Source organism: Chelmon rostratus, chromosome 23 (genome assembly GCF_017976325.1).
Source record: "Chelmon rostratus isolate fCheRos1 chromosome 23, fCheRos1.pri, whole genome shotgun sequence".
Lineage (NCBI taxonomy): Eukaryota > Metazoa > Chordata > Actinopteri > Chaetodontiformes > Chaetodontidae > Chelmon > Chelmon rostratus.
The window spans coordinates 14,761,843-14,775,856 of record NC_055680.1 but is presented as its reverse complement, the minus strand read 5'-3'; the positions used below and the strand labels follow the sequence as shown (position 1 = coordinate 14,775,856).

Here is a 14,014-nt window from a genome sequence, read left to right as displayed (position 1 = left end):
ATTGTGCAGACATTTTTTGTGCAGGTCATTAATCTTAAGTTTCTCTCGCAGGCTTACACACTGATATATCTGACAAGGATTTGCCACATGTCCTTGATTAATGCTGACACTATTATGTCCTCCAAACCACCTCTACTGCACTTAACTTTACTGTGCTCTATAAATCACTTGATGCAGACAGATGGTTGTTCTGAAAATAATGCTCATCCCTGCTGTGCCCCCAAAGGGTTGTATTTAGGGTAAGGGTTAAGGACTTATGCTGCAAAATTTTGACACCAGCATCTCCACACTCCACTACTGATGCTTGTCTCACATACAGCATCATGAGTAAATGTCATTTAAGCATCAGAATCGCAGATTCATTGTAAAGAGCTTAAACTATACATATATCCTTGTGCGAGGTTGTCATCCTGCTGACGCACAGCGGCCGTGCATCTCTGCAGTGGATCCGGTGGCAGATGGAGGATTGGCAGTGAAGGAAGAGATCCGGTGCCAGAAGCCTGCCGAGTTCACACTGGACCGTCACAACCGATTAGTCTCAACGCCCCGGTGCACAGCAGAGGCCTGTGTTAGCACTTTAGAGATTCGTGTCTGGAGTACAAAACAATGTGAAGACTGTGGCTCCAAAATTAGATAAACAGCATGTAAGAAATACAGCTCTTTGAAGTCAAAACCTAATACATGAAAATATATATGTAACAACAAAGCGAAACTATCTACATTTTTCCTGGTGAACTGGAAGTGATGAGTTATTTCAGCAGCAACAGGAGTGATGTGTTTGAAATAAATAGACGTGGGTAGATGTCAATTAAAGACACCACAGCTGAAAAGAGAAACAGGAGCGCCACCTGCAGACGCTCAAAAGTTCATCAGCAGACAACACGAGGAAAGTTACCGGCCACACTTGACATGACAGAGCATGAACGCCACATAGCACCAAAATAAAATGAAAAAAGTTTAGGCCCTTTACTAAAATGATTGGGGTGGTGAGGGCCCTTCTCAGCTGTATTAATATTTTCTCTGGACCATCCCCTCAGATACTGATTTGTTTGTTTAGATACTAAGGATTGTTTTAGGACTTTTCATATTTTCTTAATATGACTAATGATTGTTGTCGTTATGAATTTCTTTTATTGAGTAATAAATGATTCATTTGGACTCTAAAACATCAGAAAGCAGTGAAACCACATGAGTCCACGGTGACCTCTTTGTCTTGTTTTGTCTGACCAACAGACAAAGCTGCGAATACTCACATTCGAGAAGCGAGAACCAGAGAATTGTTCCTCATTTTTGTTTCAGAAAAGACTTAAACAATTAAGCGAGCATCAAAAAAGTGGACCATTAATTGATTTTCAGTCAGTCAACAAATTGTTGTAGCTCTGTGAAAGTCCACTAGCAGTAAATAACAGCTTGTTCAACCACAACATATAATACAGTCTACTAAGATATAAATAAGAGAAAAACAGCACATGGCAGCATCAATGTTTAGATCAGCTCCCTCTAAACATCGCCACCACTCTTCATGTTTGTCTGCCTGCGGGTACGAACTCCCGGGAAAATGAACAGCACCATTTCTATCTTTTATGTCTCCACCACAGACTGAATAAATGATTAAACTTATGCTTTTTCATCGACATTATTCTTTCTTCTCTCCTCCTCTCTCTTTTATGAAGTGTTGTTGATCATTTCTCGGGGTGTATCCTGTGTTTGACAGTGACACCACTTGGAGTGGACTGTGGGTGGTTGAAAAGTTGACTGTTTTCGGTTTAATGAATTCATCAATCATCAAAACAGTAGATTCATTTTCAAACGGAAAATAAACTCCTGCTGTGCCCTCGTTTAAACCGATTCTGCTGTTTGGAAATAAGAATTTGTTACTGGACCAGAAAAAGCACATAAATACAACACCCACAACATTTGAGTACAAACATAGAATTTATTAAGTTATCTGAAGCTTCATAAACCACTTTTTAGCTAATACAACCTCCAGGTTCTTAATATCATCAGAATTAAACGATAAGTCTGAAGATATTCTGTTTTTTTTCTCATAGTCAACAAATCCTGTTTAATGGATCGATGCTACCAATATTATGTATCCAAAGCCTGATATATCTTCCTGCTCTGTACCACTGAGCTCCATTCTTTATTTTGAGTCAATCCCCCATACACCGTCAGGCTACTCTAAACCCCCTCAACCACCAACCGCCTCTGAAAATAGTTCCGAGCAAAAGGCCCGATTTACTCCTTTTTGGTTAATGCTAAAAACTACAGAGCCCAAGTGTTTCAAGTTTTATCTCTTCATTCGGAGTCACTGGGCTTGGGACTGAGAGTCACAGACAGGGTAGGGAAGTCAGGAAGTCTTGAGAGATGGACTATCACTCTGTTGGTTTTCGTCTTTTTATGGGATTTGTTGACAATAGCAAAAATATTGAATGAGGCTAGCATTATCCTTTAAGATAAAGCAATTATTTTAACAATATGACATAAATACTTGCTTGTTCCAACACTTCATTGAAGCTACATCATGTTTCAACCAAGTGAAGTATTCAAGATGCCAACTCTCTATGGCAGCACCATTACATCAACTGCAAAGTTCTGGGTTTCTTGTGCATCGTTGCATACGCGCACATTTCTTTGGGTCTGAATATTTTCTTGGTTGCAGTTTATGAGTTCGATTCAGTGCAAGCAAATTATTCTTCGTGTTTGTTTTAACCTCCATGACATACCAAACAGGTGGAGATGCCACTATTCGGAGAAGGCTTAAAGTATTAAGGAGTTTCTGATATCTATCGCTCGTCTTCTGTGCACCTGGCACTCAGATTGATTAATAGTCAAGATGTTGTTAAGGCGTTTTTTGGCACCTGATGGTGAGCTGGCACTGTGACTGTGGATATCTGTTGACCACAGTTGGTGGAAAAGCAAAACCATATGACCAGCATTGGCTCAATTTTAATGCTGACAGAGCAAAAGGGAGGTGTGAAGTTTTCCTCATTGGTCGAAAATGTTCTAACAAAAGAAGCTAAATAAATAAAGACTGTTAAAAAATACCAAAGCGTAATACAGACTGCATGCTATTGAAAGCAATATCTGAATCCTGTCCAGATTTGAAAAGCAAAAACCGTAAAAGATTACAAGAAAAGAAAAACTCAACTCACTTACAAAACATGACCTTCCTGTTGTGCAAGAAGGGACAAAGCGAGCATGGAGAACTGTAAAAGAAAATTAGAGAACTCAGTGTGAACTCCTGCCCCCTGAATGTGGCAGCGGGAGGTTGACGCTAGATGGTGCCGTCGGGTGCCGTTTCCTCTCCACGCTGTCTGCGGTGTGGATGATCATGGTGTTGTTGTCGCCGTGCTGAAATCCGGTCACGTGGCTCAGGTGGATGTGGACGCTGCGTGCAGCAGGCGGAGGACGGCAGAGGAAGGTGTCAGGGCTGGAAGACTGACGCTGCAGATGCGAAAATGAAAAGAGAGAAAAACTTTAGTATGTGTCCAAGTGAATGGATTATCTTAGACACTGAGAACCATAAATGACACCTATACAGAGAGATTGTTCTGCTTTAAAGTTCATTTTGAATTCAATAAAGGGGAAAAACATCATGTTTCAATTTAGATGGGCATACAGTACAAACTTAATTTTAAAAATACCCATTAGTAAATTTTTAATGCAGTGTAGGAAGTTTTTGGATCACTCTCATTGTGGAACAAATCTTAAATGCAGTGATGTAAAGTCAAGAACCCACGTGGTACTGTGGAATCAGGTTTTGCCTCAAAGCCTGCTGGGAAGCTGTTGCTGCTCTGCTTTGAGGTGGCCTCCCGGTCGAAGGAAACTGTGATGACGATTGAATTGGGTGGACAGAGGACACTTTCACATTATGGTCTGTCGATGAGCGGCTCAGGTCAAGGTCGAACGCACTCGCAGGTCGAGGTGGAGGCGGAGCTGTAAGGGGAGACATTTGTCTGAATACATTAAGCCATGGTGGATGGTGTGTTTGTCTGAATTGTGGTCTTAAACAAAAGTTTCCCCTCCTACTCTAGTGGTTTCAATACAGCTTCGACGCCAACTTCCTTTTTACCTTTAGCTCTTGCATTGTCTCTTGGATACGCAGACCAACCGCCAGCCATTTCCTGCAGCAAAAGGAAGTAAAGTTCTCTCTGTTGGTTGTTTGTGACATACCACTCACATGAACACTAAGTATGAAGCTACTGCCAGCAGCCGGCTAACTTAGCTTAGCATAAAGACTGGAAACAGGAGGAAGCAGCTGGCCTGGTTCTGTAACGAAACTGACTGGGAGGAGTCTGCTTTCCTGGCAACTGGTCATGGCCAAGAAATGCTTCCAGACATAACTTCCCATAACAGTACAAATTGTTGTTTAAGGGTCTCATCTTTTGTACAGATTTAATAAACAAGTGGTGGTAGCCAGATTTTGTTACCATTGAACAGAGCCAAGATAGCTAGTCTTTATGCTAAGCTAAGATACCAAGTTGCTGGCTACAGCTACGTATTCAGCATACATATTCTTTCTAATATGAGAAATGTGTACTTTTTAAAATAAAATATCAGAATTAATAGAGTATCAGTTATAACACTCCAAATCTTGATTATATTGATATTTCCATTTTGTCATCGATTGCCCAACCTTGATTTAAACTGTATCCACTTCATCAAGGCTTTTACATTTGCTGCGTTCAACAGCCTTTCCTGTGTAAATTCCCCTGGTGCAGCAGGAAGTGATGCATCTAGTATTTGCCCATGGCAGCAAAAAAACAAGTGCAGTGCAGGAACACCACAGCATTGACCAATTTGTGGCAAAAAAAAGAAAAAAAAAGAAATAGTATCTCACAGACCATAACGTGAGTCAGTTCTTCTTGGGTTAAAAGAATATAAATTTTGTTGTCTGTGTTGTCTGCACTCCATGACAGATGCCCTGATAGTATTTTGGAATCTTTCTGTAAAGCTAATTTATACATTTCCTGAGTGTTAAAGACAAGAAGTGAGAGTCTCGGCGCACTGCAGCAACCATTTGTAATGTCTGAATCTCACCTGAATTGGTGGGCGCCCTGTCGGCACATTATCAACATTTACTGCTTCAACTCTGGTGCTCACTGCAAAAGAAACAAAACAAAACATAAAAACGCAAATGAAACAATGTGAATATAACTTAAAATACAGGCGATCAATACTACTCTGCTATCTGTATGCTAAATAATGAGCTACAGCCAGTTGGCTTAACATAAAGACTGTAAACGGAGGGTTTAATTATGATAATCAGTCAGCTTCAAAGGTGCTAGTAGAGGGATTTTTGAACTTTTGACAGAGCCAGGCTAACTGTTTCCCTCTGTTTCCAATCTTAATGCTAAGCTAAGTGTGTCCCAATTTTAGCTTCATGTTAGAACAAACAAATATGTGATTTCTGTCAAAAGCAAACAAGCATATTTCTGAATATCACGAGCTAATCTTTTAGTGCAGTCGTTCTACATTTTGGGAAATGTAGAACAAAATTAGGAGACTGATACTGCTCTCATATCTGTACGCTAACTTTGAGGCTACAGCCAGCAGCTAGGTAGCAGCTAGCATGCATACGAGAAGCAATTTAAGCAAACATGGTGTCACATGTTAACCTGTGTGATTTATATGTGCTGGCAGGAGGATTTTGTTGCCCTGCTAGTTGTTTTCAGTTTTTCTGCCAAGCTAACGTTAAGCTAGCCGCCTGCTGGCTGTTGTCTCAGAGTTAGCATACAGACATGAGAGTGGTATCTATCTTTTCGTCTAACTCTTGGGCAAGACAGTGAATAAGTGTGTTGCAGAAAAAACATGAAAAGACATGATTAAAAAAAATATATTACAGCAACAGACCTGAAGCCTGAGTGATCTGAACCGTCTCAACCTGCTCTGTTAAACTTTCTTCTTCCTTTTCATCCTGGAAAGAGGAAGAGAAAGAGAGAGTCAGGCAGTGACGTACAAAACAAATTGCTGCATCATTTAAAAAATTTCCAGCATCTCGACTTGACTTAAGTGCTTATAAAAAGATTTGATCTTTACCAGTTTCTTCAGCACTTTGTGGACAGCGTCAAGAATTGCATGTTTGTGCATCTTATACAGTTCTTCCGTCTCAGTCGTACATTCTGCAAACAACATAGATAGGTTAATATGCTTCATTGTGAGGGGGTCATGAATGTCTGTTGCAAATTTCATGGCAATCCATCCAATAGCTGTTGAGACGTTTTACTGACAAACAAAAATATAAGCGCTAGAGGAGAAGTCAGGGGATGATCAAAATCATCAAGATTAATGCTGGGGGAACATGAGTGTCTGTAAAAATGGTTTTCATGGTAAATGAAGGCGTTTTCTCACCATGCGAGGAGGGCCTTTGGTTGGCTTTTGCTTCCCAGCATCTCTCCATGAGGCTCATCAGTCCAGTCAACCCTGCACGCCCCGCAGTCTGGCTCCTGATCTCGTCCAGGGATGGACGGTCTCCCTGCGGGATGCGCAACCGCACTATGCTGGACATGGCATCTACAGTGGAGGATGGATTAAACAAGTCGTCAGAGTGGCCTTGAGGTTAGGAAGACTATGTCAAAAAACTTAAAAACAAACCCAGAGCCTTGCTTTCTTTAGATATTTCTTCATATTTAGGAACTTAAAGATAGATAGATACTTTATTCATCTCCAAAGACACATTAATCAATGTTTTTTCATAGTAACAACTGATTAAATGACGATGTGTAATATGAAAGGTGTTACTCGTAGTGACAACACCATTTTCACCCAACTCTACAGTTCATGTCAGCTCCAAAGAGCATTTTAGCATCTTTCAGCCTTTGTTTTGATTTTATGGGCAGCTTGACTGTTTTGGTTCAGCCTCGCCACCTCATCACGGACCCTTTTGAGGCAGCAGGCAGTTGTTTTCAGATCTGATAAACCCACTGTACCCTCCTAACTCAGCACCAAACAGCAGACCGAGCTAGATAGCAAACATAAGGGAGCATTTAGCAGCTAAAGAACCAGATATTTCCCTCAGAGGTTGGTGGAGACCAAAACAGAGCTGACAGAGAGTGAGTATTGGACATTCATCGGGAGGACTGAATGTTCCACTGTGTCTCCTGGATGTGTAAATAGGCAACTGTTTGTTCATAAATTTACCATAGTAACTTTATATGGTGATTCAAGTTGAAAGCCAGTATGTGTACCTGAGGAGAATGTGATATTACCACGAGGCGCCCCCCTGTGGTAGTGTTAAAATACTCACTGCTACCCCCTCTCCCTGAAGTTTAATGGGCTGAGAGCAACACTTGGAGTGCACCACTCATCACAGGCATTGTCTGACTTTTCTACAAGCAAACTCTTATGACATCAGAATAGTTTGGTTATCTCCCATACAGCTGGAGGGCTAATCTTGCTAAAACAGCAATCAACTAGATAGTCGTAGTCAGTGGTAGAGAAAGTATTCAGATGCTTTCCTGTTACAACTAAAAGTCCAACACTCAAAACATTACTTTAGTAAAAACAGGTGAGTATACTCAGGAAAATGTAGTTTAAGTATTAAAAGTAAAAGTGCAGAAAAACGTTCACTGTGACTATTACACGATTACACATTATATCATAAAATTATTATTATTCATGCATCAGTGTAAAAGCAGGATTTTACTGTTGTGGACCTTGTTTGTTTTAGGACTGCTACTAAGTGATTATTTTCATTATGTTGTCCGACCAACAGTCCAAAATATTTTTAAAAATAATCTAACATAATTAAAAGGAAAAGCATTTGTGAAGCTGGAACCATGAAATGTTTTTGCATGTTTAACAAAGTCGCTGCCAATTAGTTTTCTGTCAGTCGACTCATCATTGGAGCTGTATATACTGTGAGGTAGATTAATTTATAAGAAAACATCAGATTTTATGAGCTCTTCAAACACCTATGTATGCAAAAACCTTCATTTGTGAGGTAACTAGTAACTAAAGCCACTGTCAGTCAGATACATTTAATTAAGTAAAAAGTACAGTATTTACCTCTGAAATGTAGTGAAGGAGAAGTAGAAAGCAGCATGAACAGAAAAGTACAAGTACCTCAAATATTTGCCTAAGTGCAGGGCTCGAGTAAATGTACTCAGTTACATTCCACCACAACAAAACAGCCAAGAAAACAAATGCTAGGTCTGGTCACCAAAAAAAATTCCTGCCATTCTTCCAGCATGTTTCGTTCTGCCAAAACATAACAGATGACTCTCGCTCACATAAAAACAAAGAGAAAGGAAGACGTTGATTCGAGCTTGGAGGGAGAGAGACAGGCTGAGAAAGGCAGTGTGAGGAGGAGAGGGACACCACAGTCACTTACTTGCATATGGTTGTTTCCCTGTGACAATGGACCATAAGAGTATACCATAACTGAAAGACAGACAGAGAGAGTTTACAAGCCAGGATTAACACTTTTGTACTTGGCTGGTGTTTGTTCTCATCTGTGAACTGACTCTCATGTGACCACAATAATGCAGTGCCGGAATATTTGGAGTACAGAGGGAGGTGTTAGGCATTTGGGTACAGTTACGATGAAGTCACCTGACTTCCTTTCAGTGCACACTCCTCTGTGAACTTATCCGAAGGCATTTTCCTCATGTGTTAGAGGACTGTGCCACTGATATTATGAGCACATGTCAAAACATGTGTGCCTAATTTGTGATGAATCACCCTCGTTTTCATTTTAGTTTCACTAAAATTATATTATTATTATTGCTACTATAACCTATTTATATATTGCGTTTAATAAAAGTTAAACTGGTATGATCATGTAAAGCCTGTCAATCTATTCTTTATGATATATGATAAATAAAACACAGTTAGCCAAGTCCTGGTTCAGTGGTCTTGTACCTGTAGATATCAGAGGCTCGGGTCGGGCTGTACGACATGTCAAACGCCTCCGGTGGCATGTAGCTGAGGGTCCCCCCTTCCTCTTCACTGTCTTTCTTTGAAACCCGCGTGACGCTGTGGTAATATCGGGCAAGGCCGAAATCTGTTAGCTGGAGAGAAGGAGGAAAAAAGAAGAAAGCATCGACAGGAAGGAAGCAGTCAGCGAGGAGACAGCACAAAGGTCAAAGGTCACAAACAGGTTTTAAAAAGATTGAATGTGCATAATAACACAAAATGAGCACAGATAATCTCTGTTCATTTTCTGTTGTCTCTGCACCCTTTGAAATGTATTTAGGCTTGTGGTGCAGCTGGTGGGAGTCTTAGGATGTGGCAGAAAGCAGGGAAACATCAGGGATGGTCAGGCTGCAAGTCCGTCAAATGGTTAAAACAGCCTCTTGGATGGTCACTCAAGTTTACATTCACAGCTGCAGACTAATTAGCATCTTCGGTCAACTTGAGTTGCGTGTGGAAAGAAGCCAGAGCACCTAGAAGAAACCCAACTACCCAAAAAAGATTGAACTGAAACTGAAGAATGCGACGAAATTCTGAGGAAATGTATTTTTGTTCGTATTTGTACTTTTCTTAGGCAATTCCAGAAAAAGAAGTGCTTCGTCATTTCAGCAATTTCCAAACAAACATACAAGATCGTCTCTGGTTCCAGTTTTTCAACTGTGAGGATCTGCTGGATTTGCCTGGGACTCACCTTGGCATTGAGATAGGAGTCCAGCAGCACGTTGCTGGGCTTCAGGTCCAGGTGGAGCACGGCAGGGGACAGACTGTGGAGGAAGTTTATACCCAGAGCCACTTGGTGAGCCAGTCTGAAGATCAGTGGCCAGGGTGGAGTCCCACGTAAGGTGTCCTGACAGAGAAATCCAAGATTATTTCCGTAGGTATGGAGAGAACAGATCCTACAAAATAGTGGTGATTGTGTTGCATCACTGTTTACTATATGTAAAAAAGAGGGAACTAGGTAACAATATTGTTCATGATAATGCTAATTTACATATTGACATACATACATATAGCCACACTAACGGCTAATTGCTAAATGCTAACATAAGCACGCTAACATGCTGACAGAGACAATGTTGACATGCTGATGTTTAGCCGGCAATAGTTTTTGCCCTGTTCAGCATTAGCATGTTAGCATGCTAGCATTTTCTTATTAGCACTACATGCAAATTAAAGTTGATAGGAATGATATTAGCTTTCAGGTGTTTGATTTAGGTCGCTAAGCCCCGCTCCCCTTAGTTACTGTTGCTATGCCTGTCAAGCTCTCAGTCCTCTCACAACACATCTGCAGAATGAATGAAGTACAAACGTCAGTTTCACACAGAAGCGAACAAAGCAGGGATCTCATTCCTGGCGAACCTCCGTGGATTATGTCCCCTGAAATAACTACTGTATCGAGCTAGCATAAGCTAATGCTAACATTAAAAGTGTGAGCAAATTGAAAGATTTTCCAGCTGACTTTTTAATGTTTACAGCTGATTTTTTTTACAAGGAAAAGCCTGTAAAGGGTCTTATATATTAACTCAATAGCTACATACTGTACATACTGATATCCATCTAAAAGACTGAGGCTAAAGCTAAAGGAAAGAAAGGTTGTATCCTCACCAGCTGATGATCCATGTAGAAGAAAATGGAAATAAAGGAACAGTATTGTTACTTTATACTTCCACTTAAGTACACTTCAGAGGCATATCAAGTACTTTTTTACTCTACTACATTTGTCTGAGAACAATAGTTTCTAGTTCTTTTGCATATTCTGATTTCACATACAGAACACATGATCAGTTTGATGTAGATCAAGCTGACCAACAATGTGTCATGTAGACAAAATTAGCTTCACCTCAACCAGCCGTGTCGATGCATTAAAGTACATTTAATTCACAATACCTTTTGTTCTTATACTTGGGGAACATTTCAAATGCAAGCCTTTTACGCCACCATTGGTTACCTGTAAGGAGGCCAACGATCCCTTCTCCATGACCTCCATGACCAGACCCAAGTGTGTTGACATCCCAGAGGAGGGGAGTCGACCCCTGAAGACCCCGAGGACCTGAATAACGTACGGGCTGCTTCCCTGACGCATCATGTCGATCTCACGCAGCAGAGATGTGCTGGTCCTGCATGTGTTTTACATCGTGAGCGATTTGCAACCTCTTTCAATCGCAGTAAACGGAAACTCTTTGTAACCACTTACCCGTCGTCATAGTGAAGCAGTTTAATGGCCACATCGCAGCACCACTTGTGATGCCTGGCTTTGTAGATCTGTCCGAATCCCCCGGAGCCGATCACCTTCCAGTCAATCAGGCTGGAGTCTTCAATCAACAAAGGAGCTGGAGAGCTGGACAGTGCCATAGTTCTCTGCAGAAGGAAATGAGTCGTGAAAATTATACCCTTAAAAGGCCCGAAGACTGTTTCCAAATGCAATTCACTCTTAAATCTAAGAGGATCTTGTTAGTTACTCATAATATGCTTCCTATTTTTATTTTGTGCTCACAGGTGCAAGAATGTGTTTAAGATCAACTCAGTTTGGAAGAAAACTTCTGCTGGTGTTTTCATTCATTCTAAAGACACAAACTCAAAATGCCAAAGTACCGACAGAGTGGCTAAAAAAAAGCAACCACTGGGGACACCACGCCCTCAATTTTTAGATAACATTAAACTGCTTTTAGATATAAACTTAGCTCTAAATCTGTACTAACACACTGATTTGGCCACTAGAGGGAGGCAGCACAAAGAAGCTGCAAACACAAAAACACTGAACGCCTTTTAAGTTGAAATCGCAAACTTGTCAGTGGCTTATTTGTCATTTGGAGACATGTTTGTTTCCACCTGGGGGATGTAACTTCAGTATTCAGGCTCTGTTTTGCACTTCCTCATCAGGATCTTTAGCTGCGAAGTAATTGGCTATGCTCGCTGACTCGGTTCAGTGTTTGGCGCTGGGCAGTTTTCTTGCTTCTTAATAAGAAGGGTGAGAGTGAACTAAGACGAGGAAGTTGTGGCCTATTAAACCAAAGCAGCACGATGCTACGAAGCTCCTTTATTGTCTTTGGGTTAATCGTGTGGCACTGATCGGCCTCTTGAAAGAAATATTCCTTAATATTTTTCAATTAACTGATTGTTTGGTCTCTAAAAATGACAGAGAGTAGAGAAAAATGCTCCTCATTGCAGCGTCTTTACATCGCTTTTTTTGACCAAACGATAAAGCAGAGGAAAAACAGGAAATACTCACATTATTTGCCTTTTCTCTTCAAATCAAGGTTTAGAAATCCTTCTCATCTCCCCCTCCTAGATGTCATGCTGTAGGTCTTTCTATCTGGTCGAACAGGAAGTAAATACAAATGAACTAAAGTTAGTGGCCGCCGGGTCTGGGTGGGTGATAGATATCAGATTTTTCCTGCCTGTTTCGGCTCTTAACTCTTCAACGTAAAGGAAAAAAGTGCCTTCTGAGGACCTTGAGTTTTTTCTCTAAGGTCTGTTTTTTTAAATGTCACTTTTACCTCGCACCAGCACACACCACAGGAAACCACAGTCTTTGTTGTTCAGGGTACCTCACACAAACAGAAAAGGCCGAGGTGTGGACAAAATAATAAGTACACCTGCAAAATACACCGTTCCTGACATAATTACTGCCTCTATGAAGCAGAAAATGTTCACTTTTTCACTTTTTTTGCATCATGCTATAAGTTACAGGCTGCCTGCTGTTTTCTCCACCAGTTAAAAAAAATGTCCATGAACTGTGAACTCCACTTCATGTGTTTCAAAAACATCTAAAAACTATGACAACTTCCACATCAAATCAAATTACACTGACGCTTAAAACAAAAATAAATCCGGGGAAGCCACTCACCCTGAGAGATATGCTCTTCTTCCTCATCATGCAACCGTACCAAGCGAGGTAAACACTTTAAACCCCCTTCTGCTCATTCAGAGACTTTCTACTCGCAGCAGCAGCTCTTGTTCCACCTAAACCGGCAAAAGCAGAAGTGAAACAGCGCATCCCATGAATCTCTATTTTACTTCTGCTTTTGTGCTGCCTTTAGCATGTGAAGACAAGCCCTGTTCCTCGTCAGATTTAATGGATGCCTCTGTGGGTGCATTTTTATTTATGAATGGGGTTTTATTTTTGGTGATATGATTTCATTTATTAGTTATTGTAATCAATGTTCCTTTTTGTGAAGAAGTTGAATTAGGCTCTATTTGGTACCTGGCTCATATTTGAAAAGAAAAATGCACCAATTCCACAGCTGATTTTCTTGTTTTCTGGTGATAATTTCACTTTTTAATTACTTTTTCGTCCTTATTTGATAGTCAAGAGGCAGACAGCCTTATATAAAGGAAGAGAAAGATGTCAGCTGGATTTGAACCAGGGAAGCTGTGGTTAGGTGCTTATCTCAGACCACTAGTCCACCATGACACTAACTTTTATGGGGTTTTTTGATATCACAACACAATTACAAGCTTTTTATTGCCAAAATTGTACAAATGTTGCCACCAAGTCGATCTAGAACAGACTGTAAACACTGTTTTGAATGTTGCCAGCAGAGGGCGCAGTCTGCAAAATGACTTTCAGTAAATGGGTGGTTTATAAAAAATAGCTGACTAACACTGAGCCAGGATTACTTAATGCCTAACCATTCTGCCATTGGGTCTGCTTTAATGATCCCTCTAATGTACAGTTTTTGAACAACTCTGTCCTACAGGTGTCGATCAAATCATGTGTTTTAGTATTGAGGTCAAAGTTAGTGACGGCGTTGTGCTGGACTGCGTGAAATTCAGTGCACAACCTTTAACCTATTAAAACCTTTGTGTTTAATCAGAGAATTATCTCAACCTAACTGGCGTACAGCTAACTTGGGTGGAGCAGGGTAGCATGCAGGTGTAGACTGGTTACTGAAACTGGAACAAATCTGAAGAAGGGCTGAACTGCGGCCCACAGATCATTTTTACCTCCAAACGGTGAATCTGACTGTCACAATTAATTATTAGATAGAAAATATAGTGACATATATGAAACGTAATGTAATCCTCGGAGGAGATTAGAGTATTTATTTATATGTATTTGCAATCATGTGATAATGAACCCGAGGGTGTGTATGTG

The 14,014-nt window shown here is 40.6% G+C and overlaps 1 protein-coding gene across 3 annotated transcripts; it reads right to left on the bottom strand.

The window, feature by feature from the left end:
• Window positions 1–1,922: 1,922 nt before the first annotated feature.
• Window positions 1,923–12,884, bottom strand: ripk3 (receptor-interacting serine-threonine kinase 3). 3 transcript variants are annotated; one of them, XM_041965636.1, is made up of 14 exons: window positions 12,764–12,884; window positions 12,146–12,225; window positions 11,111–11,274; window positions 10,865–11,033; window positions 9,608–9,763; window positions 8,866–9,014; window positions 8,336–8,385; window positions 6,355–6,516; window positions 6,043–6,125; window positions 5,857–5,920; window positions 5,044–5,105; window positions 4,076–4,127; window positions 3,743–3,939; window positions 1,923–3,447 (listed from the first exon to the last, which is right to left on the bottom strand). In XM_041965636.1, exons 3-14 carry the CDS (start codon window positions 11,266–11,268, stop codon window positions 3,232–3,234), a joined length of 1,518 nt encoding a protein of 505 aa, XP_041821570.1. In that variant the 5' UTR covers window positions 11,269–11,274; window positions 12,146–12,225; window positions 12,764–12,884; the 3' UTR covers window positions 1,923–3,231. The 3 variants fall into 3 exon arrangements, with proteins under 3 accessions (XP_041821570.1, XP_041821569.1, XP_041821571.1); XM_041965635.1 differs by having other exon boundaries at window positions 12,146–12,229; window positions 12,764–12,880; XM_041965637.1 differs by lacking the exon at window positions 12,764–12,884 and adding an exon at window positions 12,414–12,654 and having other exon boundaries at window positions 12,146–12,229.
• Window positions 12,885–14,014: the final 1,130 nt, after the last annotated feature.